Here is a 27,352-nt window from a genome sequence, read left to right as displayed (position 1 = left end):
TTAGAGCAGTGTTTCCCAAACGTTTTTGGGCAACGGCACACCTGTTTACCGGAAAAAAATCTCGCGGCACACCACCATTAAAGCCCCGCCCCCGTGACGTCAGCGCGCAGCGTCACGCCGGGAGGGACGCACAAAAGTGAAAGTTTTTTCCCTCCCCCTTGCCGGGGTGGGAGGAGGCAGCAGAGCGAGGGACTGAGGGGCGGCGGCAGCTGAGGCGGCGGCGGCTGCGATAGCGGGCGGAGGAGGGGGCGGCGGCGGGGCTTGAGATCATTGTTGTTGTTATGGCTGCTGCTGCTGCTGCTGCTGCTAGGGGATCCGGGGACGTGAGCAGGCCTGGCCCGACCCGGGTTGAAGGAGGACAAGCCGGCAGCGCGCCAAGTGAGTTCGGTTGCGCGCGACGGCCCCCGCTCCCCCCACCCCCGCCGGATCCTTGCCGCCGCCGCCTCTCGCCCGCCTCCCTCCCACGGCACACCAGCCGATGTCTCACGGCACAGTAGTGTGCCGCGGAACACCGGTTGGGAAACACTGGCTTAGAGGACACATCGTTCAGCCTAAGTCATATTCATACATTAGAATTGGTCTATTCTGATTAAACTTATTTGAACACAGCCTATACAATTAATTAACATTTATAAGACAGTGTTGATAGGGGTGTCTGGATCAACAGCGTAACTTGAAGGGATGTGGAATCCAAATAATACACAATAAAAGTATACCTTTTACAAAGGAGTAACCTGTAACGATGGTTACTGTTAAATTCTATAGCCGTTTGAACATTTCTAGACTTTGTGACTGCATTTGTGTTTCGAAATGAATTTGCACATATGTGCTAGAATAGGAGAGGGAACATAGTTAACCACCAAGGCTTTTTTTGTTGCAAATATTTTCTGTACAGTGACTAACCCACCAATAAATGGATAAACTTTTCAGGGTGCAAGGCCTTGGCACAGCAAAGGTAGCCGAAGCGATTTAGAGTCTACTCCCACTAGTGGACAGTGTGGTGGAGCAGAAATGCTTACCTGACCTCCTGGGGGGTGAGTTGCTGCTGCTTATTGGGAGGGGTAATGCAGCAGAGAGGTGAGCGCTGTACCTACACACTAGTGGAGTCAGTGTGGCATTCCTGCACCTTCCTCACCACCTTGCCTCTCCCCTTCCTAAGTAAGCAGCAGTGGCTCACCTGCCAGGAGCTTCTGATTACCCTTGGGCTACAGAAATCAGCACAAAAAGAAATTATATAAAAGCATATCCAAATCCATTGTTCTCCACATCTCACAACTTGTGCATTTCAAGAGTTCAGAAGGTCGGAATTATATTCCCCCCACATTCCCCCCAAAGTGGCTGGGGCAACCCAACCAGTTAGGCAGGGTATAGGTAAGAAAATTATTATTATTTTCAATAAAGTTTAATAATCCCACTGTCATTTAAGAAAGATAATGCTTCTACCTGTTATGGGATGATGCCATAACCTCTGTGCAAATTACACTGATCACCTTAAACCAAACTGCAATTTACCTGGGGCTCACCAAGTCAGGGTATATTTTTCGTTTGGCTCCGTATGCTGACCATTCCTGAACTAAAGCATAGCAATCCTGCTTGGGACTAAGGGGCAGAACTCATCTAATGAGCCACATCAGCAGAAGCCCTGCGTAAGTGCTTCCACTTGTGCAATAGGCCTTTCGCATCTCCCCACCACATGCCCCTTGGGAATGGCTCTGGTGGGATCAGGAAAATGCCCAGGACAGCACACAGGGTGAGAAGGAGAAACATTCTTTCTGGCAAGCTGAAATGCTTGCCCAGACAGAATATTTGCAATAGTGCAACATTCAAGTCCACGCAAGAAGTATGAAGAAAAGGCCAGAGAGCTAGGAAGAGGTTTGCATGCAGAGATTATGAGAGTTATAGAGGTCAAGTAACAAGTTGCCCTAGCTACTTTGGACTTTCTCATCTAATTTGAAACATAAAACCACAAAGATTTGTCTCAATAATTACTTTAATCAAGTCCTTTCCCTTACAAATTTGCTAAAAATGCCCTAAGGAAAGTACTCGGGAAGTTCATTCAGGTTTGAATTGTGAAACCTCTACTTGGCCAGTAAAAGCAAACTCACACAGTTACGTTTAAAAATCCACTTGCTACAATGCCCAAAAGAAAAGAGGGGAAGGCTTTTGCATCTTGAACAGTTGTGTAGCTAAAGAGAGAATTTCAGCAGATTTAATGCCACGGAAGCTACATTTGCCACAATTCCCTCTTCTATGTAACTACTAAAGGTGCAGGAGCCCTGCCCTCTCTTTCATATGGCCACCCTACCGCCTGCTAATAAGCTATGGGGTGCTACTAAACTGCAACAGGAGCTCAAAACACATTGTAGTAATAGGAAGCAAATCTACAGTTCAGCTAGGAACAGGTACAATAGAAGTCGCTGCCTAAGTCAAACCCTCAAGACACACCACAAATAATGAAGCATCTGGTCTAGAGCAATGATCAGCGGAACAAAATTCACATAACATGGACTCAGACTTGATACACACATCATTGTGGCAGATCTATGCCACAGCTTGGCTCGATGCCAGCCATCATCCTAGACCAACGGGCACATTACAAATTTTGACAAAGTGCTGTGGTGCCAGTCACAAAATGGCTGCTGTAAGGGCATGGCATTACACAAAATGGCTGCTATAGGGGTATGACATAGCATACAATTAGGGGGAGTACAGTCATTGCTGTTTCCCCAACAAACTCCCCCTACCCAAGGCAACCTCATATTTGCTGTAGGAAGTCACCTATGTCCTGCTGGTCCTGACTATGGAAATCACACAATATTGATTTACACACACACACAGTTGCTGTCTAATAACAACATGGAACATACCCCAGTGCCAGGAAAAATAATCGGGGTGGTCACACCACACTTACTCTCTCTTGTATATACAGCACCACAGGCACACATGCATCGTTCACACACAAGCACTTTACATATACAATACTTATACATATATATCCACACAGGCAGCAACCATTTTAGTTGCATCCAGCTGACACAGGATTGGAGGCTCACGAGTCCTTTTGGACATGGAAGAGGGCAGAATGAGGGAGCGCTTATGCGCACTTCACTGAGACAAGCAGGGTCCGGGAACAGGAGCCCTGCGTGTATTTTTTCCTTTCTCTCTCCTCATGTCCATCTCACTCTCTCACTTCCATACCACACACACAAACACACACACATTCTGTAAAACCCCTCCACAGGTGAAGAAAGTGCTTGCCATTTCCAAAAAATTCCAAACAAAACACCCTGAAAAAATACATGAGCACCACCAACCTGGCACCTGTTGCCACCATGTCAGGTTGGGGTTCTCTGCACCAAATAAAGATACTGTTGCCACAGCAACTAGCTGTTCTGGGATCACGGGAAACACAGAAGTAGGAAGAAACTTTTATCACAGTTAGGCATGGGTGATATATCAATATATCGCCCAGGACCGGTATGTGGGGGCAGACCACAATGACAGCTTCACTCAGCGGTATATCACTGGTGAAAATGTCACCGCACTTGAGTCCCTCTGCCTCCAGCGCCCAGCGCACTGAGGGATGAACAAACTAGATGGGAGCTGGAGGCAGAGTGACTCAAATGGCGGCAGTTTTACCAGCGACATACCAGCGCCATCGCATTCTGCCCCAGCAGAGGGAGAAGCAAGCTGAATCAGCGCTGGTGGAAGGCAGCCAGGCGGTGTAGGGGCTCTTGGCTGCTGCTGGTGGGCCAGCGCTGGGCAGCAGCCTCCAACAGCCCCTCTCTGCAAGGCACCCCGTGCCTTACGAACTTCTCCCAGGAGGGTGGGCTGTGTCATTCCTCCAGGGGTGAATGACCCCCCATGAGAGGAAAGAGACAGCGCACCTACACGTGTGAAAGTGAAGGCAGGCTCTGTGTACTTGGCTACTGTCACTTAGTCCGTCTTCAGGGAGTGGGGGGCAAGCTGGCAAGGTAACTCGCGCACCCCACCCCCCATACAAGTGAAGGCAGAGGGAACTTGGCCAAGGAGCCCCAAGGTCCTTGCTGCTCCAGCACGAGCGGCAGGGGCCTCAAGGCTCACTCAGCTGGAGGCAGGAGCCTTTCTGCCCCCTGGCTGAGCAGCAGGCTGGGGCCAGCTGCATTGGCCACAGCCCACGATGTGCTAGGTGAAAGCATCTCAGCTTCCACGATGAAAGCTGCAGCAGTTTCACCTGGCATCTCACAAGCTGGGGCCATTGCAGGTTTTTTCAGCATCGCGGTATATCGCCAAACGCAGATGACTGGCTGGCAATACACCACGATGTTGAAAACCCAATATCACCCAGCCCTAATCACAGTTATGTGAGCCTGTGTGGTAAGGTGGTTAGAGGCGGAGACCTAGGCTCAAATCCCCATTCAGCCATGAAATTCACAGACAAACTTAAGGCTGTTGTTACCTCTCTGCCTAAATTCTCACAGAGATAGTGTGAAGATAAAATGGAAGAGAGTGATGTATACTGCCTTAAGCTTCTTTGCTATAAACTTAATAATCTTGGTATCTATTTGGGTAGGATTACACAAAAATCACTTGTGTATTACTATGTATCGTTAATTTTCCTGAGTTTTGCACAACTTTTTGCTCCTTCCCTTCTTTTTGTATTATGCTTTTCTAATATGTTATTTTCTGGAAAAAGCATTGAAAAAATAATAGTAACAACTACTACTACTACTCTGCTGCTGCTGTTACAGGAGGTACCATGCATCATAAACCAGTTTCTACAGATTATTCTTTTTAATTTCTGTCGCAATTAAGCTATGTCCTCTTTGCATTAAGGTAATAAATTTTGGGGGCAATTCATTGTGTAGTAAGGTTCCTAAGAACATTATAGATAATCTGGGGTTAATTAGCTGACTGACCAATTAAGTGCTTCCACCCCCTTCCTTTACCAGAACATTTGTATAAACTGAAATACCTTGCAAGCAGTTCTGGCTAGATCAAATACTAAGTAAGCATGGGCCTCAGTTTTCCTCAGTACAGACAGGTAACTTCATGCTCACTTTTTTGGTGCAGGTTACAGGGAACAAATAGCCTTCCAAATGTTGGACTCCCAACTCAGCTCCAACCAACATAGCAAAAGGCCAGGAATGATGGGACACCACATTGACTATCCCTGTTCTAGGCGATGTTAGAAAAGGTTGAGAAGAATGAAGAGGATTTTCAGCCTTACAGATCTGATTTTTCCCATCAGTAAAAATCAAGCCTAAAAAGCACCCTTAGGCCAGAAAAGTGACAAAGAAATTAATAATTAATCCAAATCCTGGGCAGCCCAGCAGAGCACAATACTTTAAAGTGTGCATTCGAAAAGAAATCCAAGCACATACAAACCAAAGCCATTCTTTGAACGCCAGCACCCAGGAACTGTGGCAGATGCAGGATTGATGCAGCTGCTCCAGCAAGCCAGTTCAGAGAGCCCTTTCCTCGACAGCTCACCCTGATGCCATTCTCAGAAGTCACTCACTTTTTTCCACATTGCCTTTTTATTGTTTCAACTTTTTTGTTTTCTTTCAGAGTAACAAAGAACAGAGAGGAGGGAAACCCACAACACTTTAAACTTAAGGCTATTAAAAATGAAAAGCAAAAAAAGGAAGCTGGGAAGGTGGGGGGGGGCAGGGAAAGAGAATAGAGGGGATATTTTCTCTTCCCTTTAAGGAAGGGTCTTTTTCTTTTTCAACCTGCTTTTGAAAGAGTCAAGCCCCATAAAGATCTTTACCTTTCCAGATGCCTGTAGCTCTTGATAAAGGTGAAGAGGAACAACTTATGTTGGGCTGAGAAGAACAAATCCCTTCTTTTGTTCTTGGCAAAAGTCTTTGCTAATTGCTTCTGGCTGCTTTCTGTATTTGTCAGTTAACACTGGGAAAAAGCAGGGTAGCACAAGAGAGGGAACAAAATCAATGGGTGACAAAGTGGGGGGAAATAATATCTCTTTGGCGGCCTCAAAAGTACAGAAAGAGGGATAAAGTAAAGATAATGGGAGAGGTCTCAAAAATAAATAAATGACCCGATACTGCTTGGGTGAGCCCCATTTTGCCTATCAGCTTTTACAGGGGGCAATACGTTTTATTCATTGCGTGGACTGACTTATCGCAGCCTTGTTTTTAATGAGGTATAATAAGGAGAACATTTTGTAACAACACGGCTCCGCTATTTTATCCGACAAACAGCTGTGTCATGGCCGTCGCCGGGAGAATGAATCATATCTCTCTGCCTGCATATGCGAACTCCCATGTAATTACCCTTGCATCTTAAATAAAGCAGGCCCTAAACCTGTCGCTCAGATTACAAGCAAGCGGAGCAACCCTCGTAACTGTGGCCTCTATCATTACAATTAATTTATCACAGAAGCGCTGAGATTAGAGACTGGAATTAAAACACAGTAAGGAGGGTACCACTGTGATGACAACAAATGAATCTGAGGGGGGACGGGGGGGGTGAGATAGTTTTATTGCAAAGGTTGAGAAGCCTAATTTCTTAAGTAGATAAACATGGAGGAAGTTCTATACTTTACGTAAAGCTGGAAACAGCAGGTACTCTCTCCCTCTCTCTCAGGAAACAGTGAAAAGAACTTGGGCCTTGAGTAGGCCCAAAATGTATGTAGGCATGTAGGTCATTCGGACAATAATAATATACTCACAAGTGTTTACGCATTTTACATCTTATTTTAAACATGATGTACATTTTTTAAAGGACTTGTGTACATGCTCTCACAAAAAGTGGAAAATGCCATCTTGCATCCATTTGTATTTTCATTCTCCAGTGTGCATGCACAGAATTATCGCAGCACTTCCTTCATGTATTATTTATTTAACAGAATTTATATGCCACTTGCTTGTAGAAAAGCCTCTAAGTGGTTTGCAATAAATACTAACATTATCAATAAAAACAGTTTAAAACATTTAAAAACATCTAAAGGTAATTAGAATTAACAGTGAAAAACACCAAAACACACTAACATCTACATGACTGGATAGGCTTGCCTAAATAAAAATGTTTTAAGCAGGCACATGTGCTGCTTTGTCATTGTGAAGTTCCTTATTGGCCGAGGCCCTTTTTAATTAGTTTTTTTATTACTTTGTCATTATATTTTTAAAAAGCCCCAGACAGGAAAGAGATCTCCAGTGACACTGCACACAAGTAATTTATACATGTCTGTGCTAAAAGCTACTGAACAGTCCAAAATGTGACTTGCCCATTTTGAAGGTAGCCTCTTTCTTTCCTTCCTTCCTTCCTTCCTTCCTTCCTTCCTTCCTTCCTTCCTTCCTTCCTTCCTTCCTTCCTTCTTTCTTTCTTCAAAATGATGCAGACAGAATCACCTCAAGCTTTTTGACACCAACTTTATTGTCTCCCTCTATCTACTTCATAAACTGACCAGCTGCTAAGGAGGGGGAGGGTCAAATCCAAAACTTCTCCTTCAGACATTAAGCAAGGGGAGGTAAGGTGGGGAAGGGACTTAACCCCTCCCAAATGGTCTCTTACTTTAATGTGGAACGGAGGGTTTTTTATTTGATTTTGTAACATGAGAACAGCTTGGTGCAGTCCTGTATCAGTACTGTATACGGAAATGTTTACTGCACATAATTTCAGCATCATGTTATCCATACTGTGTCACCAACTGTAGGTTTTGAAGTAGACAAACGGGGCCTACGCTGAATGTTGCAGGGTATTCTCTATTGTAGCATATCTTCTATTGGACTTTTCCTCACCTCCTAACAGCAGTACTCCTGTGCAGATTGCCAGTCAGCCATGCCATACTTCAGGATACTCCAGTCCATTCCCTCTCCCCCTTTCCTTTTCCAACTGACATTCAGCACTCCATGGCTACTGAGCATGCTCAGTGCTCATTAAGACCTTGCAGAAGGCGATATTGAACTCTTAGGTCTGACTTTTAAAATATTTTTGAAGTTATGGCAACCTTGTGGGTTCCCCAAGCATGCTATTAGCACCTGCACCATATATCCTTCTCGTGCTCCATGGCCCCCTTTTGGCTCCAGTCCTGTCAGCGTTCACCACCTGAGTTTGCCATTAGGACTGACGGACAACAAAGAAGCATGTCTTCAATATCTTATTAACTCTTCTGGTATGTATTTTAAACCAGTATCCACATTAACACATACAAATGACAAAGCTGGAGGAGCAGATGGTATAATCCTAAAGGAAAGATTCAAAGGGCCACAAGAAACAACAAGCAATGCAATGTAATTGCAATAAAGGCACAAAAACAATGGGACCTTCCAGGAATTTGGCAAGAATGGGAATGTGCTAGATCAGCCACACACAAACCTCTTATAGTTAGGAACTCTATTCCTTTCTGAAGTGTATATGTGCCTCCTTTGAACCACAAAAGTCAGCTTCCCTGCCAAGCACCCAAACTATTCTTGTGGCAATTTTAAAATACAATGGGCAGCAAGTAAATTGAAAATTGCCCAACAAAACTGCAGCCTTTCACAGGCCAGTCAGGGTCATGTAAATTCAGCGGATTATCCATCCCTAACTTCCCTCATGTATCACCAGCCTCTGTTATCGATCTGTTCCTCCAAGGAAGCAGTACCATACCATCCCTTGCTGAGTCCTGCAAATCCAGTCAGACACTTTTGTGACTGTTGCAGAACACAGTAGGAGAAGTTCAGTAGTGCCTGGTTTCTGCACACCATAATCTGATTTGGGCCATAACATGTGTACATAGGAATACTCAGCTGCACTGTCACAAAAATCCAATAAAATGGTTGACAGCTGCACTGACAGACATAATGGCTGTGTTAGCATGAAATGGTAAACCATGGTTTAGTGTTACAAGGACAAGCCAGTGATCCTCCTACAGTGCAGATGTAGGAAGAGTTCAAAAGTTTTTGCTTTCCTGCAACTGGTAATGATGCCCAAGACCAGACAAACTGTGGTTAACCTTAAGTATGGTTTGCTTAAACAAGTCAAAGTTAAGCTCCACCTTATGAATTTGTTTTGTTTCATCAAACCCTAGATAAGACTAACCACAATTTAGGATTTGGATGCAACACTAAATCATGGTCAATGTAAAATGGAAGTGGAAGTTTTTTACCTTCTCCCTGCAACTGTGCCAGAGAAAGAGAACTGGAAAGCACACAAACCCAAGATGTGCTGTCGCTCATCCTCTTTGGAGACTGATCTCATTGCAGCACTGGGCTAGAAGAAATGGAACCTCTGTTCCCAGTTATGTAATGAGGAGGAACCCCCTGCTTCTCTGCTGATCACTGGAAAACCATGGTGTGGGTGTGTGGGTGTGAATGTGGATTGTATGTGCAATGAGAGTGTGTACATTTGTGCATTAGTGTGCACTGGCAGCTTTGGCTATACCTGCCGCTGGCATGCGGCCCTCATTGAGTTGAGCCACCATCACTGCACCCTCACAAGCCAAAAATAGCCTAGCAAGCCAATCCTAGCTTAGTGTGTGACATGTAAACAGTAAATAACTATTGGCAAAACAGCATCCTTAGACCTAAGTAAGTGGCAAATTCATACTTTTTTCTCTTCAAGCCAATGAGAGTTATGTAATGTAGTGCACCATCACTATGGTTGCTCTACAATCATAGACTCTGTAGGGAGCAATTGCTCAGAAGCTATTCCCAGAGCACCCATCCCCATATTGTGTAAGGAAGGCTCTGTTCAGACCCTACTAGAGAACTATTCTTCAGAATCCCAGGTTTAACTCATAGAAGCTTTGAGAACCCCTAGCCTTAAACAGAAACCATCAAACATGCAAACCAAGTACAGCTTCGTTTGCAGTCCTAGTTCCACTTACCTGGGAATAAATTCCACAAAATTCAGTAACACTTACTTCTGAGTAAGTTTGGCTAGGATTGCCCTGTAAGTCACTTCTTCAACACAAGATAAACACAGACAAAGCAAGTACTGAAATTAAAAAAATATTATTCATCTCTAACTACTTCATCTGTCACCTGTGTCTGATCGATGACAGCAATCTTGGCACACTGGATAGACAATTGTATCTGGTCCAGTCAGACCTGGGTTCAAATCCTTATTCAGCTCCCTGCATAAGCTTGAGCATTCAAGCCTCTGTCTAAGCTACCTCAAACTGGAAAAACTCTTAATCTGCATCACAAGATTCTTGAAGGAAGAGCGAGATATAAATGATTAGGTGGCAATTTCACAGGCAATTTAATTTAACTACCAATTTCTGCTCTAGAAATATATTGGCTCTAGCATTTAGCCCACCACACCCAACCTGTTCCTGTTTCCATTTGGAAATAACAGTTTTTGGCTGTTTTAGAACCTGTCTGTCCAGTATCCTAGGCACAGATTAAATTGCCTACCACTGCCCTGTCAGCAACTATTCATTGGTTTTGAAGGATATTTCTTCCCTGAAACCTAAATGTATTAATCTTCTATCCTGAAATTCAGTCATTAATATTTCAGATGATGATGACCCAACTGAAATGTTCATACATATGGCTGATATCATTCCTATACCCTGTGCAGCAGTGTACCGCATAACTCTTTAGGGGGCGCAGAAGCTACATTTCTAGTGGCAAAAGAGATCCTGCCCCAAAGAAAAGTCAAAATATCATGACACCAAATACTTCATGGGGCAGGTCAGCACAATATGGCTTTTGGACAGAAAAGTGGCCCCATATCATATTTTTCACTCCAATGTGACCTTTCTCTCATTAAGTGTAAGGAACCTGATGAATTTTCATGTGCACAAGCCAACAGATGCACCCTATTATTTTGTGCAATTATGGGGGGGGGGGAATGCTGTGGTCCACCTCTGGGCCAGAATGCTACCTCCAAATAGGTCAATACATATCCAGAATTACCAAACTCACAGCAGGGGGTTCAGAGTCACAACCTTCAGCTTGCACCCTTGCTTCCAACAATACCTGAGACACAACGAAGCCCATAAACGCACCTCCAAACACTGCATTTTATTGATATTAAAAGTTATTGTGGGCCAAATGCTAGTCACAGTGTGTTCAAAATATATCCTACACGAAATATTAATGGTACTACAGTAGTCTTTTAAATCTACTTGCACTCTGAAGCTGGGAGATATGAAGAGATGCTACAAGAGATGGGAATTCCTCCTCCATCCTTCCCAGTAAGGGTCTACATTGGCTCAGGATGGCAATTCATAGTCCATCACGCCGCCCCCCCTTCCAATCAGTGTTTCCCACACCAGAAACAATATCCCAAAGGTAGAAAAAATATGAGACCAACCATGCTTCTTTGTCCCAGTGCATGTGGTGTGGGAGCGGTATGTACAAAATTACAGTTGATTTCTTGATTTTGAGAACCTATGCTCTGGAGTAGACACACAAAAGACAGTGGTGATTAAGACAATACCACAAAGACAAAAAAAAAGCTGTTTTCTTTATGGAGAGAAATGAAATCTATTCTAATTGGTGGTGAAGTGAAAAACACATAAGACAATCCCACCCTTAAAATCCCCAAACGCCTGTGTTTCAAAAATGTTTAAATCGTGAAGATATAGTAACTTCTGTAGCGCGGCCTTTAGCACCTCTCAAAGAACTTGAGTTACCAGGGAAAAGGGGGAGGGTGGTGGAAAAGAAACCTGACTTCAGTTACAGAGACGCCCCCCATTGCACCACCCCAACCGATTCACTAAACAGTGCTGAGACCAAAATGAAGCAGGCGGTCCCATATGTCATAAGAATTAAAGGCACGGTTCCCACTTTGTAACGATGCTTTTACAGAAACCGTTCCACTGTAAAACTTTATGATTTGAATCTTTATTGCTGCCAGCAGAGCACATGTTCACTGCCTTGAATTATAACTTAATATCAGCAAAATCTGGCGCTTTCCAGCACTTTTTTGGGGGGATAAAGTTTGTTCCTATTTCCTGCCCCAGTACCCTGCAGTTTCCCCCTAGCCACTGGTTGCAGGGGACGCTGCATGTTGGTATCACACTGCCAAGGAGGCACATCTGGAGACACTTTCTGTATGGAGGTCTCACCAGCATCTAAATGTACATGGGCAGCTACACCCGCAGGATACAGTTATGGATCTGTTTATCGCCATGATTGCAAAAACACTAAAATGCTAATAGAACAATGAGTACATCAATAAACACAGTTAAGGGGCTGAGACAGGCTCAGTGGAACCAGCACCCTTTCATGCTTAGATATTCCCTCAGATGAAAAGGAACATTGAACATTTGCACATGGAAGAGGAAATGAGAGGAAATAAACCATTCATTAAAAACCTGTATGTTTTATCAGACCTGTCAAAGGTTTGGACATGCAAAGACACAGGGAACGAGCATGGTCACAGAAGCTTCTAGACAAGAAAGGCTAGGAGAGCTACAGCATCCTTTCCCAATCCGGATACTTTCTAGAATGCCCAACATCCCTGCCTGTGCACATAAGCAAAATGCATGTAAGTGGGGAGCCTTGTCAAAGCAGATAACTAGGGTGATTTAAGAGGCATCAGAAATGCCCTTTTCTTTTATACTGTACCTTTGCCTCCAGAGTGTGAGAAAATGTAGGGAACCGTGTGACCGAGCCCGCTGCAACACAGCTTCCCTCCCAACAGCTGTTGAGTGGGATAGCGCAACATCAGCGAGAGCTCCCATGTGCCATTTTGGAGCCCATAATTATTATTTTTTTAAAAAGCCTTTAAAATCTTTATTTCTGCACTTTTGGCTCACTGGCATCCTCCTCGGCCTCTGGGGAGGGTCTCATGATGAGCAACAAGAACTTTCCAGCTCTCTCCCATCATTCCCAGGTATGTATGTATGTATGTATGTATGTATGTATGTATTTATTTCCTGGCACCACACACACAAGTCAATCGTGCATAAGTGGGGAAATGCCTGTACTAAGAAAGCCTAAGGGCTCTTCACCTTCTGAAGTGGTTTCTTTCCTTCCTAAGTTTTCTTAAAACCTTGCTAAACATCCTAAACTCCTAAATCAGAGATGTGGGAGCCAGATGGATCTCCAATTTCAAAAGCATGCAGCACACATTAAAGCAGTGATCATGTATTTTTCATATTTTCATTTGCAACTTAGGCACTGTGTATGTTGTCAGGGCTCAGGGTATTTGTAAAATACATGTTTCATCCCTCCTAAGGGCTCCTTACTTCTTTAGAGGCTGGAGTGGTTTAAGAATAATGACATTTTGCTTTTGGTTTATTAATTTTTATTGTGCCCTATGGTCACATTTTCAGGTTTTTCTCCACCAAACTTAAGGAGCAGAAATTTGAGAAAGAAAGCCTTTGTCCTCTTTGATTTCATGCTGATACAAACTTCTTTTAAAAACCCTGAGTCATGTGATTAAATTGTGAAGGGTGGTAATTTGATTTACTGTTATTTTCCAAGAAATATTTAAACAGAAGTTATCTGGGAACCCTATTAAAAAACAACAACTTATTAGCCTCTGCAGGTGGAATGTGGAATGAGAGGAGAGGAACCCTTGTTTCATCTAAGGCTTGTCTAAAGGGCTCTTTTGGGGTCGAAAAACAGTAAATGATTCATTGTGTGAAATGTTCACTTCACATCAAGGGCTGAATCCTGAGATCCATAGAATGAATGGAAGATCAGAAAAAGGGGACTCCCTTGTCCCCCTTGCAGACAACTCCTCGATAAGACTTTCCTAGGGTGAGTGGGTTGTGGCAGCTTCTTCAGTGGTATGGGATGCAGTATGAGGGTGTGGGGCTGCAATGGGAATCAGGAATTGCTCCAAATCAGACAGAAGCACATTGCAAGGAATCTCCTCTCCCTCACACTTTAATCTATATAGTAGCATGTCTAAGTCAACTCACACAAGCCCATGAATATTTATTCGGTAAAACAACCAGTAACTAGAGCAAGAGAGCAGTTGGTAGCAGCGTTAGGAGAGATGAGTTCTCTTCACTTGAGCAAAAACAAGAATCCTCGTTTCTGGAAATGCTCTCTCTTTTTTAACCCTTCGAGACTTCCTGGGACAATTTGTCACCAGGGTTATTAGCATTTCTTCTGAGATATTGACAGCTTGTCTTTCTTGCCTTCCAACCAGTGAGTGATTTCTTCACACAGTCGCCAAATACTGCCAAATCACCATGGTAAATGTATCGACAGAATCATATTAACAGCTGCTGTGCATTTACAGCACCGTAAGTTATACAGAGAGGCGGAAACACACAGGGAAATAAAGCAGCCCCAGTCAGCAGTAGTGACAAGCGTTTATTTAGCAGTTGCTGCCTGGAACTATTTTTTATGCTTTAATTGCTAATTGTAAGATCCCATAAAAGAGCTGCCTTGGACAAAATTATTTGTCATCCCTCAGAGCTGAGCATCCATATGTTAGTTACCTGGCTACACAAATGACTTACCTGGACATTGCCCAATAATATAATAAAGTGAGCTACCTTTTAACACGATACAGAGGATGCCAACAGACTTAAGAGCTCGTGTAAGATAATCAAGGGAAGACCTGTCTTGTGACAGAGTGTGACCCAAATTTTGCCATCTTACTTTTGTTCCTTCTTGGCATTGCCACAATGCACTCAGGGTTGGTAAACAAACTGAGTCCCAGAGTTCTCTGAATATCTCATTGTAATGTCCAATGGGCAATCATTTATTTCATTTTATGAATGTATATCCTATCCTCTAATGAAAACACATTTTCAGAGCAGCTTACACAAAGCAAGTTAAAAGTAACAACAGTGGTTCATTCCACTGCAACAGCCTTTCACAATCAGAACCCTCTAGATGTTTAGGACTACAATTTCAGTCATCCCATACCATGCTGGCTGGGGTTGATGGGAGCTGTAGTTGAAAACATCTGGAAGGCATCAAGTTGGAGAAGTTTCACAATAAGAAGTCCTCTCACCCTAGAGGGGCATTCTTTGTCCTGTCATTTCTTTGTACTGTCACTATCCTGGTTCTCCTTCATTTTATGTGACACGGTTTATACTTTTCTTTTTGAAGTAATTTCTGTCACCACCCCACCCTACACAATGAGGACAGAAAGTTAATTTCACTGGCAATCAACCTGGCTTCAGAAATGAGCTAAGTGAACAAATAAGCTGCGAGAAGTGGTAGAAACTCCCCAGGAAATTTTTGAAGAAAACTGCCCACAATGCAGCATGTGCATTTAACATTCCCAAATCCTGGAAAAAGCCTGCCCGTCACAACCTCCTTACTAGTCCACTCGATATTCTTCCCAATAAGCTTAAGAAAATAAACTCCTTAAAGCCAGGGCTGAAAAAGAGAGAGAAACCCCCACCTTTTCACTCCCCTCCAAATCTCCCTAGCTATTAAGCCTCTTAGAAGTTAGAATGTTGCTGAAGAAAGTGAGACCACGCCAAGCAGCTTAGGAAAGGCCTACGGCTCCATGTGGGAGGGGTGGGAATGGGTGTATGTGGAGAGGCAAGGAGTACAAGAGGTATGTGCAGCTGCAGCCGTAGCAGTACTTTCCTAGTCGGGCAAGAGAAAAAAATAAAAAATAAAATTTGTGTTGTCCTTTTTTCTTCTTTTTCATTTTCTGATTTTTGTCTGATTAGAAATTCAGCAAGTCAGACAAACTTTGAACAGATGCCTGAATAATGATTTATATATTTAACTTCCTGTTGTAGCAGAAACAGAAAAACACAACTTTCAAAGATAGCTCTGGGGAATTTGAAGGCCTCTGTTGCCCTTCAACAATGTTTTCAAAATCAACATTGCCCACCCTAGCCTATCCCTCCTACCCAACTAGAGCTTACAAAGCTAGAACATACCCTATACGTGAAACTGAGTTAATGGCTAATATATTGAGAATTAAAGGCAATTGATTATGTTTCTGCAAAATGCCAACTTGCTCTATCATAATATCATCTCTTATCCCACTGTTAACTGTATCTGAAATTAACTGGGCTTTTAAAATATGCTGCTGCTGCTGCTACTCCTACTACTTATCCTCCCTTCACCTTAAGATCCCAGGATAAGTTACAACCATTTAAAATGCAATATTAAGAACAGTTTAAAATTATTACAATCACAAAAACAAGGTGGACGCACCCTGAGATAATGGCAGTCATTCTGTCTCTATGGGAAATGCAAAATGCTACACTTGGGGACGACATGTGCCTATCACACCTGACAGTGAAGTCGCCCAATAACTAACCATTGGGAAAGTGGAACAACATTCTATTTCTCTCACCTGGAGGCAGGTCCAGGAGCTGCAGGGAGAAGGTGCCAGCATGCTTCTGGTGATCAATGAATTTCCATTCTTCCACCCCTGTCCACTGAAACTCACATGCAGAGCTCCTACGAGTACCAGGCTTCCCACTTCATATCTTCACATCTGAAGGAAACAGTGAAGCTAGCATCCTCATCCCCACTTGCTTGATCCTAATTATTACACCAAAAGAGGAGAATCTCACTCTGGAATGTAACTCTAAGCAGAAATAGAATTCAGCACAGGACTGTGATGGTGGGCTAGGGCTATGGAAACAGTGCTTCAGTTTATAATGGCTTCCACTAAGTTTTATGGGACAAGACAAATAGGTTGTACTTTGGAAGAAACTAAAGGGCACCTGACCTCTGACACAGAAACCGGAGCATGAGGCTTAGGTATAGCACAGGACAAACCCCAAAGTGCACTTTTTTCCTTTCTCCCATATAAGTGAACAGCTTCCGTTCATTCCTGAAGGCAACGCTAAAGTGCTGCACTTGGGATAACGGCAGCTCTGCTGTGCCAGAAGCTTCAGGGGTCACCCTTTATTACTAGCCATGGCTGCTACAAACCATGACCCAAGAAAACTATCAGAAAACACTACTTTGTAACATTATGGATGACATGCTGACATTCCAATAATATAACAAAATGGAAGAATGAGAGGAACCAAGAAAGATTTTGTAGCTAGCATATTATCCATCTGCAAAGGGGGCTATGGGGCGGGGGTTGGCTGAAAAGCCGCATAATTTTTTTAAATAACAACAGTAATAATTGGATACTGTAAAAGCAACTGCTGTGTGAATAGCAGTTAATCTTCTCTGTGTAACAGAGCTCCCTCTAGGTTGAACATTCAGGTATTTCAGAAACCAAGGCACACCAAATTTCACCCCCCTTTAGTACTCATAAAATGCAGAAATTCCCTGCAAAACAAGTGCTCATTCTCTAGTTAGCAGAGACTTTTTGTGCGAGAACGTGTGCAACACGCCCAACTGGAACCCCAAGGAGTATCTTGATACTAAGGTAACCTGGATCAATGCTTCAAAACAAAACCAGACACTCGCACCCTACACTTCTTGTGAAAAAATAATGAAATCTCAGACTTATGCATTTAACCTAGGGTGCAATCTATGTAGTAGCCAGCCATTTACAATCCATCCATCAGCATGCATTGAGAAGTGGGGAGAAAACCGTTATTTTCTCACTCTTTAACTACCCTGGATTGTGCAAGGAGTAATTAAAGTGTCTCAAAGTTTTTATGCTAGCTGATGTTGAGTATGTGCCCAATTTACACCTAGTTGAAGTTGATTTAAATGCATTGCTTGGAAAATCTGGGGGCTGTTTCATAATATTCTATACCAAAGTTAAAGCTAGTCTCTCATTACCAGGAGAAGAGGTATAAAATTACTGATAGCAAATTACCCTATTTCCCACCAGCTAGATCCGGCACATCCCTCAGATGCATCAGGAGACACTTCTGCCAGGAAAGGAATTCAATATTAGAATGACAGGATTGGCTCACCACCCTGTTTACCATGTGTAACTGTAATTATCATAGGATACTTACTTGTATGAAAAGTCATTACAAATCAGCTATTGTTCTTTATGAAATGAATGCTGTGCTTGTCAGAGGAAGCCAGCCACTGTGACCTCAACTGACCATATGAATTGGGCCTAAACACAGGACTGGCTAAACAGGGGAGCGTCATACAAATCAGAGATGTCCTATCTCTGGCGACAGACTACTACTACAAAAGGTGTTTACACCCTTCTCCAAAATATATATAGAAACATAGGAAGCTGCCTTAGGCTAAGCAGCTTAAAACAAAGCCAAGTTGTGGGTCCCGGTCCCCTACAGAGAGGATACACATAGATTGTGGCCGACATCAGGTGCACTTGGCTTCAAAGGCCACTGGTGGGAGCACACTGGAGCCACAGTAAACAGTAATGAGTATGCAGCCTTCTAGAGAGTCAGACCCTTGGTCCATCTAGCTCTGGGTGGTCCAATGCATGGCCCAAGGACCACACGCATCCCTCAGCAACGTGTGACGCCCCTCAGCCCTTGTGCCACCTTCCCAAAGCAGGATAATGAAGGAGATGGGCTGTGGGACGGAGGCATGATTGCTCTGACAGGGTTCTAGAGTCCTCCCACCTCCTTTCTAAAGCCCAGTTAGCACTTTCCTGACTTTGGGAAGGCAATGCAAGGGTGTAAGCGTGTGTGTCAAATTTTGGCCTCACTTCTCCCACCCCAGCATGACAAGGCAGTGTGTAGCTCGTGGCTTCTGTGCCGAAGTACTTTTGCGGCACACTTGGTATGAAAATATGAGTCGCCCTGACTAACTAAACTCTGCTTAACACTAGGGGTGGGGAACCTCAGGCCAGGGGCAGGCTTTGCTCTTTCAATCTTTCAGCAGAGCCCGGTACAAGGTCAAAATTCAGTGCCCCCCACCTCTCACCTTCCATTCTGCTTAATTCACTATGTCATAGTTGCAATGCCCTTCAGAACCCCCTAGGTTCAGTGTCCAGTGAGGAGGAACCAGTAGGGCTGCCATAAATCCTCCTCTGTTCAGGCCCAGGGGCCAAATGCCTCTCTATCTGGATCTTGAGTTTCTCCTCAGGTCATAGTTCCTCCTCAGCCACGCCCTCTGTCCCAAGGCCACAACCCTCACCAGCCCTGCTCTGTGGCCTGCTTGAACAATTCTGGCTGAGCAGAATATCCTTGGACTACAATAATGCCTCATGTTTGCTTGGGTGGAGGATACAGGGGGAGGGGTGTTGCTCTACCCACTTTTGCCTCTGGTCCCACCCGCCACAAGGTTGCTCAGAAGGAAATGTGGGTCTGTCTGAAAAGCAGCCCTCCAGGGTTTCAGACAGGGAACACTCCCAGACCTACATGGAGATGCTAGACATTGAATCTGGGTCCTTCTGGCCACAAAACAGATGCTCTACCACAGAACTATGGCCCTGCCTCATATACTTTCATATACCGCTCTATGAAAGTAGTTCTCTATTAGTAAAAGTGTGCTTCTATCATTCTTCCTACCTAAATTTGTCTCCTGCTTTGTACAAGGGATTTCCAACCTCCTCACACAGGCCCCGTTTTCTAGTTGTTTCAAATTTATTAAGAAGGCAACCAAATAAGAGGGTTGTGGACAAAGTTTTCAGATGCATGCTTAGCATAAAAGGAGAGGCAAGCAGTGGGAAAGGGAGCTTGGCAGCCCATTACGGGCAGCGTGAACATCAGTGACAAGGCATCTGGCAAAAGCTCCTGTGAGCAAGCCAGGACCAGGGGACCAGCCTTTTCACATCTGGTTAAGTACCACTAAACCCTCAGACAAGCTGCCTAATTATGACAACACTTCTGCTGGAAAATTAGCATGCTTGACTGACCATGCTCAGAGGAAAGGGGGGGGGGAGCAGCTGGCAGGAATGGGCAGTGCTACTGAAAATGCCTAGGAGTGGCTCCTGAATGTAATCTAGAGCATGGCTGCCTTCAGAACCATGGCCCAATGGCATGCTTCCCCACTGTTCTCAGACTTTCTCAAGCAGCTGTCACCAATAATGGCTATTTCCCACACCACAGCTTATGGTGTGGAGCAAGGTTGAGTCTAGTTCACACGCGCAGATGGGGAAAAGAGGTTAAGACGTGACTAAGTTTATACAATACTGAGAGCCACATATAAAGAAAGCAAAACTGAAAAGGATCAGATAAACGTTAAAATTATTACCTTTTGCAGGAAAAAATACCCAGAACTAATTCTATGTGAAACTTTTGTAGGCACTCCAATGTTCAGTTCTAAAGATATAGAACCACTGCTCACTAGCACCACATACAATGGGATTTTATTTGCAAGAAAGCGTGTATTGCTGCCACATTGCTTCTTCCATCAAGAGCCACACCAAGAATTCTTGTCTGGTCACTTGGGCATCAATGACAAATGCAAATTTTAAAATTAGTTATTGATGCCCAAGTGACAAGACAAAATGCACTGATTCTGATGAGAATTCTACCACGGGAAACTCCTGATAGAGGGTGTAGAGACCTAGGCTTTTCTTGATCAGTTATGAAGATCCCTGAGTAATCCTGAGACAGTCATTCTCTTACACCCTAACCAACCTCACAGCTTTGTTGTGGGACAGTAAGGGGGAGAGAATGGATCACTCCTTTACTACCCTGAACACCTTAAAGGAAGAAAATGATATAAATGCAATTAGCAAGTCTTAAAAACTGAAATGTATTGAGGCCCAGTCTGGAGTTCTGTTTAATCTAACTTTATTAGTGGGTGCTCACAATGATAGCTTGCTGAGTCTTTTACCAGTGTCAGCGTAGCATACAGCCTACATCTCTCTCTGAAGAAAAAATATCTAGATACAGTTATCCATGGCCTAGTTATATCCAAGATAGATTACTGTAATGAATTGCACATGGAGCTGACTTTGAAGACAGTACAGAAATTACACCAGGATCAAAATGTGATGGCCAAATTGTTAACTGGCAACATTCACTATGAACATGCAACTCCCTGGAGGCACGTATGACATATTTTGTTTGTGAGGCTCCATCATTGCCTTGAAACTTACCTTTGCATCTAGGCTGGGATGAACATGGGAAGGATATTGAGTTGAGCTGTTTGATGATACTAGCTGAAACTGAAATGTTCGGTTTACTGCAGAAATATAGTCACTGGATTGTTGTTTTAACCATTTGGTTGCAGTCATTGGTTTATTTTTAAGATTAGGTTCGTTGTCATTTTAAAATGAATTTTGTATACCAAACTGTGATCCTAACAGATGAAGGACACTACCTATGCTAAGTGAAGTGAAGTGAAGAGAAGTAAAGTACTATGCTAGTGTCTACTAGTCTGCTTCCAAGTACTATTCAACATGATGGTTTGGGCATTTAAAGCCTTGATCAGCCTAGAATCTGAGTAGCTGAAGGACTATCTTCTCCTATATAAGCCTGTCTGTCCAAGTGCTTCTGCCACATGAAGTTCAGTCCACAGCTACCAGAAATGAGACAGGGTCTTTTCTGGGATGGGACTCAAACTTTCAACCTTGTTCTCATATTGTGTTCATCAACTGCTGGCATTATACTCTTTTAGGTGGCCAGAACAATCTCAAGTGTCCTTTTGTCCTTTTGATGGCATCTGTTTTTATTGTTATTTCTCCTGGTTGTTTTTAATATTTGTTTTTGTTTGCCAGCTTGAGACCTCAGCAATAAGGCAAGATACAAACCTAGAAGAAAATAAAGAAAAATAGCTACAAATGTGTGGTTCCTAGGCTACAGGCCAATACCAACAGGTGATTCCAAAACTCTACCGGTGGTGATGGGGAATTTAGATCAAGTAGATAAGATATTAGGAAACATCTCCTGTAACAGATAAGAGATAAAAAAGTAACATAAGGAAATTATAGAGTCTCCTTTCTTTGATGGCTGCAAGAGTAAGCTGAATAAGGGTCAGAAAGCAGTGGTTTAGGTATAGCAAAGCCCACCTATGTGTTAGGGATAAGCCTATTAGGTGCTTGAGATTCTATCCCACCACCTCCCACAGTTGCCTTTTTATCATTTTAAAATTTGCATTTCAGAACCAGGAAAATGTTTTACAATATTTAGTGACAAACTATATATAATTTGCACATAGAGATCAGGAAAAAAACAGACACACAGACATTCACTTAGAAGAGAAAGAAAGTTACCCAATATTTTATTGAAAGTAGGTGCTAAGTACAATAATCTGTGCTCTGCTAAATCTTATCTATATACCCTCTTCAGACAGACAACCAGTGGTATCTGGAAACATGTTTTGTGCCTTTGAGATTATTTATCATGACAGAAGAGAAGTTTGAATCTTAGACAACTTGCTTGCAGATTTATCAAAGTCCCTGCTTCCATGGATTTTTTTTTAATCATACATCCTTCTGAATGCTCCACTCACCATTGGACATTGTAGACACATTTCACAGACTCCAGGAAAATCACAAAGCAATAGTGTCCCTCCTGAAGAGAAAGAAACTGCTAAGCCTCTTGTGACTTACCTGTTGGAAAAATCATTGTCAAACTACAGGGTTGATCACAGTAAGAAAATTGTACAAGCCCAGAATGTTAGACACCCACACGCTGGCATGATGGAGAATGAAATATCTTGCAACATCAAACAGTTAAGTGAAAACATTTCCACTTCGCTCTGAACATCCAACACTGCCTCAAATTAGGATATTTGTACGTACCCAAAAATAAATATTTTGCCAGCTGCTGAGAACTTAGAAGAGGCTTTAGACCCCCAGAGAGCTTTGGAGAATTCACAGCAGAAACAGTTTCAACAGCCACATCTATAAGATCAGGGAAACAGGGAATGTGAAAGACTCCTGCCTGAAAGATGCTGCCAGCCAGAAGAGACTACAGGGATAGATGGACAATTTTATCTAGTACAGTATAAGGCTGCTTCCTTGTTCCTAAATTCTTCAGCCCTGACTCTTGTTGTCATCATTCAAGTTCTCATGATACAGGTGAGGCATCACTGGACACCATTCAAAAAAATAAGGGAACTTTGTTACTGCTTGAATAGCTAAAGTTAAAGGTAGTCAGTAATGATGAATACTAAAATGTAATTTTAGTTACATTTCAATCCACAAAAACAATAAATGTGCACCTGTATAGTGCTGTTTTGGGTCATGACCAGAAGGGTTTCCTGCTCCATCATGTGGTCCACAAAGGTAATTTTTAAGAATGAAAGAGTAATTCCCAACTCTGATCTATGAAATTATGACCTGCACACTACAAAAAAAGGAAGGAGGAAATAATTTCTTTTAACAGGAGGAGATACTTGCATAATTGACACTGTTGGGGGAAAGGCCTTGCCAATTATTGTAAGATGCCCAAACTTGCATACTTCCCAAATTTCAAGAAGGATCAAAGTTTTATCATTTTTCACCAAGAAAAGATGAAGTATCACAGCTAGCAAAGCTAGTTTAGGGCCAGAATAGATGTGTCACAGGAGATCTACAAGTAGATCTCCCAAGATTTTTGTTTATTTTAATGTGTGTGTGTCAGTGTCCTGATATTTATTGGAGCTGTGATAGCAGCAAAGGTTTTTTTTTTTAAAAAAAAAACAACTTTTTTCTCCATACCATTTCCCTGATTTACATAACCTATTATAAAGGTGCATATACTGTACCTATATTTTTTCCCTATACTGGTGGTAGTAAGGGACAAGTGGAGGGAGTTTAGATCAGAAAAACTACATGGAGGGAAAAGGCTGAGCATCTCCTCCTACCAAACACTACTACTGTGACCAATACTTTGGCTGCTTTAAAATTAACTCACACCAAAAATCCCATGGCAATCCCATGGTGGATCTTCCACATCATGTCTGCTTTGGCCAGATAGAGAGAAAGGGTGATAGAATTGAAGTGAAGCACTGGATCAGGACTGGGGAACATTTCCCCCCCACCATGGGCTGCATTTCCTTGAGGGTAAACTTTTGGGAGAATGCCAATGGTGGGCAGGGCCAGAGTCAACTCTCACACACTCCCCTCTCTTTCACACACAAATACACACACCACTTCAATTCATCTATCCAGTCACACATATTCACCACTCACCATCCCACCCAGCAAAACATATCTATCCACATATAAACAATTGTATGGAACCACAAAGGTGCAACTTGAGAAACCCAAGGTCAAAGGTTTGATTCCCCATTAAGGAACAGCTGCATATGCCTGCATTGCAGGGGGCTGGACTAGATGATCCTTAGGATCCTTTCCAACTCTATGACTGTTTCTATTAAATAGGTGTTTATGCTTGTGTGTTGAGAACTGCATTCATCCCATGTTGTAATTCTTGGTTTGAATAGAGATGTTGTTTGGCTGAAAGAGCTGGAAGAGAGAATTCTTATGTTGCTGTTGCAGAGAAAATTGAGCACCACGACAACAGGTTTCTATGCAAGGGGCTGTTGCTTTTTTATCAGGACCTAAAATGTATCATGTACAAAGAAGAGAAGGAGATAGTATTAAAATCCTTTGCTAGTTAAGAGTATTAAGAAGAAAAAGAAAAACTGAACCCAAACAAAGAGCACAAACCAAATCTATACAAGCCACTTCTTACTGACTTTCAGGTGCCGAGGGTCATAGCAGAAGTATAAACAGGAATTTCTTCCGAACAGAGGCATGGGTTGTGCTACATGTTAGGGAATGAAGGGCTAAAGGCAAGCAAAGCAGAAAGTAACCCACTTAAATTAGACAGAAGGGTTAACTGCCTATTTCACCTTTTGATCAGGTTCAATTTGGCCTGTTAATCAGTCAGCCATGATTAAAGCAAGAATATACAGAAGCATCACATGGTTGGGTGTGTCAGGAAGGAAGCTAAGGCAGCCAGTCTTGTTGTTTCAAGGTTTTCTTTTAAAGGCGAAAAAGAGATTTTACGGTATAGGAAGGAAACTGGATTCTTCGCTTTGCCTCCAGGAATGCAGTGGATTCCTCACAGCTTCCAGCATTACCCCAGCAAAAATGTCTCTTGCGTCTGCTTCCTTTGTTTCAGGTTTTTTCCCCCTGCATTCAAAACTCCATAACTACTACAGCCTTTGTGGATCATCTAACTTGTAAAACCATAGTAACGTCTTTCACTTCCAACCCCAAGCTTGAAATGACCCTACCATTTGATAAATTAATCTACTCTTTCCAAACAGGAATCAATTTTAGCTATAGCCTAATTGGCTAGTTTCTTAGAAAGCAAAGTGCTTTGAGTTTCCATATTCTATACTGTACTTAATCAGATAATTTCTGCAACGAGGCAAAACACAACTGCTTTCTTTCTTCCGTATAAATGGGAGCAGATCAGTGGACCATCTAGTACAGTGCTGTGTCCAGGGAACTTCATGTTAAGCCATGAAATCATCCAACAGCCATTAAATCTGCAGAAATCATGTAAAGTATAAATAAATACCACAGTCTGCCTGTTTTTGCTGCTTCCTTTGAGTTGTGAGCAGGGCCGGACAAATCTCAGGAACCTGTTGCCTGGGTACCTAGAAAGTTTGATACCAGCACATTGAAATATTTTTAAAAATAGAAAATAAAACCAGCTCCGTGCAGGATGGAAGTTTTATAAAAGACTGATGTATGCAAAGTATTTCCAGTCCTAGTTATAACAAATGCAAGTAAACATTATTATCACTATCAGCATCTGCTTTGTACAGTGACTGGTAAACAAAAAAGGGGCCTCCAGCTTTATCTTTCAAAACAGAAATGAAAACTTGAGAGGATACCCTACACTATCCTGGAAAGCCTGGACAAAGCCAAACAGAGCATAAGCGGTCAAAACAATACTAGTCTTGATCCTTCTATGCAACTTAGAAGCATAAATAAGAAGGAAATGACCATTCCACAGAGCTGCATAGGGGCTCAGGTGAGGCAAGAGAAAATAGCATTTTCACAAATTTCAGACTGAAAATGGAATGTATTTAAATGAAGGGAAAAGGTGCTAACAAATGAAGATACTGAAGCAATAAAAAACAGAAATCATATTTATCATTCATAAATGTTTATCTTCTCTAACAGGCAATGACCAAATCTGTTGTAGATGAGATATAAGTTTTAACCAACCAGTTGTTACTTGTCATTTCCCCTTGCAAATGGAAGGGTTGTTACCTCATCTGGTCATCTGACATACTGGGTTGTGCACAACCTGACTTTGGCACCAATAAAATCTAGTACTTCTATATCTATATAGTCAAATGGAATGAGAATAAGGGAAAAGACAAACACGTATTAAAAATGTGTGGTTCTAGAATATCGAGTAGTATATGCTACAGTTCCTGGCTGGCTACTCTGCTCCTGCCATTTGCTGCATTGCCAGTCATCTCCTACTGGAAAATGAAGCACCTCAAAGCCTTGAGACAAGAAGAGGTTATGTAGCTTCCATCTCAAGCACACAGCTACAGGTTGTCTTCCTGCCCAGCAGTAACAGGAGGAAACAGAAGTAAAAAGATAGGCAAATAGTTCACCTATACACAACATCACTACTGCCAATGCTTCCTCCTGCCCCATAGATGAGTACCTGAGATGGAAGTGTCCCATCTCAGTAACCAGTTGTGTGCTTCTGTGACAGAAGAAAGGAGAAGATGCAGCACAATACCAAATAAATTATCCAGTCTTTGCCATCCTCACAAACTATCAATCATCAGGAACATGGCCTCTGCACCTCCTTACTTTGAGCAATTAAAGCTCATCGGAGGCCACAAGCACCCCTGCTTTATTTGGTTCTAGACTCTTATCAGCTCCTATAAAAGGGAGCAGGAAAAGGCCACTGGCAGGTTAGTAAATGGGAGGAGCCTAAACTATAAAAGACCATTACATAATGTCCAGCAGAAAACCTTTAACAACACATTCAAAATGGCATGGAGAACAGGCTTTTGTCTTGGCTTTTTTAAAACAGATTTGCAAATATAGTTAATATTATCTGTGCTGTTGAAATCCACCAGGTATTATTCAACTAACTTTTATTCAGGAGACCTTTTGAAATTAATTGACCTAATTTAATAAAATTAATAATAATGATTTATTTATACCCCGCCTATCTGGCTGGGTTTCCCCAGCCACTCTGGGTGGCTTCCAACGAAATATTAAAAATACATTAAAACATCAGTCATTAAAAACTTCCCTAAACAGGGCTGCCTTCAGAGGTCTTCTAAAAGTCAGATAGTTGTTTATTCCCTTGGCATCTGATGGGAGGGCATTCCACATTTAGCCACATTAATTTCAGTGGGTCTACTCTGAGTAAAACCTACTTGAATACCACCCATTTTTAATTCAAAAGATTGGGTGCCTAGAAATGTAACTATTTAATGCAAATTATCTGGTATGCATGCATTTTCCCTGCAAATTGTCATGCTTGTTAACACAGTGCATCAACAGCTGCCACTTGGCTTTTTTGCCATGAATAAACATCACATCAGAGGTCTTCTGAGGGTGGGATCTTCTACTGCAGTAGAAAATGGTGAGAAGGGCATTTCTAAAAACATTAGCATTCTAAATATTTTAATGTGCCTCATATGGGTCAATCTGTACATCGTTATCATATATATGCACACCTCTTGCAGAAGCATACTTAGTCCTTGTCACATCATGTCCCAAATGCCCTGGGCCTTTCCCCAGCTTCAGGTTATAGGCA

The 27,352-nt window shown here is 42.6% G+C and overlaps 1 protein-coding gene across 8 annotated transcripts in view; it reads right to left on the bottom strand.

Annotated features, from left to right (window-relative positions):
• Nucleotides 1-27,352, bottom strand: part of RNF220 (ring finger protein 220) — a 327,427-nt gene that overhangs the window by 283,919 nt on the left and 16,156 nt on the right. Inside the window, exon 1 of one of the 8 annotated variants that reach the window (XM_081195322.1) lies at nucleotides 7,743-7,828. The exons of 6 other annotated variants lie outside the window; for them this stretch is intronic. Coding sequence is in view for 1 of the 2 variants with exons in the window: in XM_081195320.1 (XP_081051446.1) it covers nucleotides 7,743-7,789 (47 nt within the window). In the remaining variant the exon portion in view is untranslated. Of the gene's footprint in view, nucleotides 1-7,742; nucleotides 7,829-27,352 lie in introns of those variants that run through there. One more of the 8 variants, XM_081195320.1, reaches the window with a different exon arrangement.

The sequence above is a fragment of the Podarcis bocagei genome, assembly GCF_964188305.1.
Source record: "Podarcis bocagei genome assembly, chromosome: 5".
NCBI classification, from domain to species: Eukaryota; Metazoa; Chordata; class Lepidosauria; order Squamata; family Lacertidae; genus Podarcis; species Podarcis bocagei.
The sequence above is the reverse complement of the archived record's forward strand: the minus strand, read 5'-3'. Positions and strand labels throughout refer to the sequence as shown.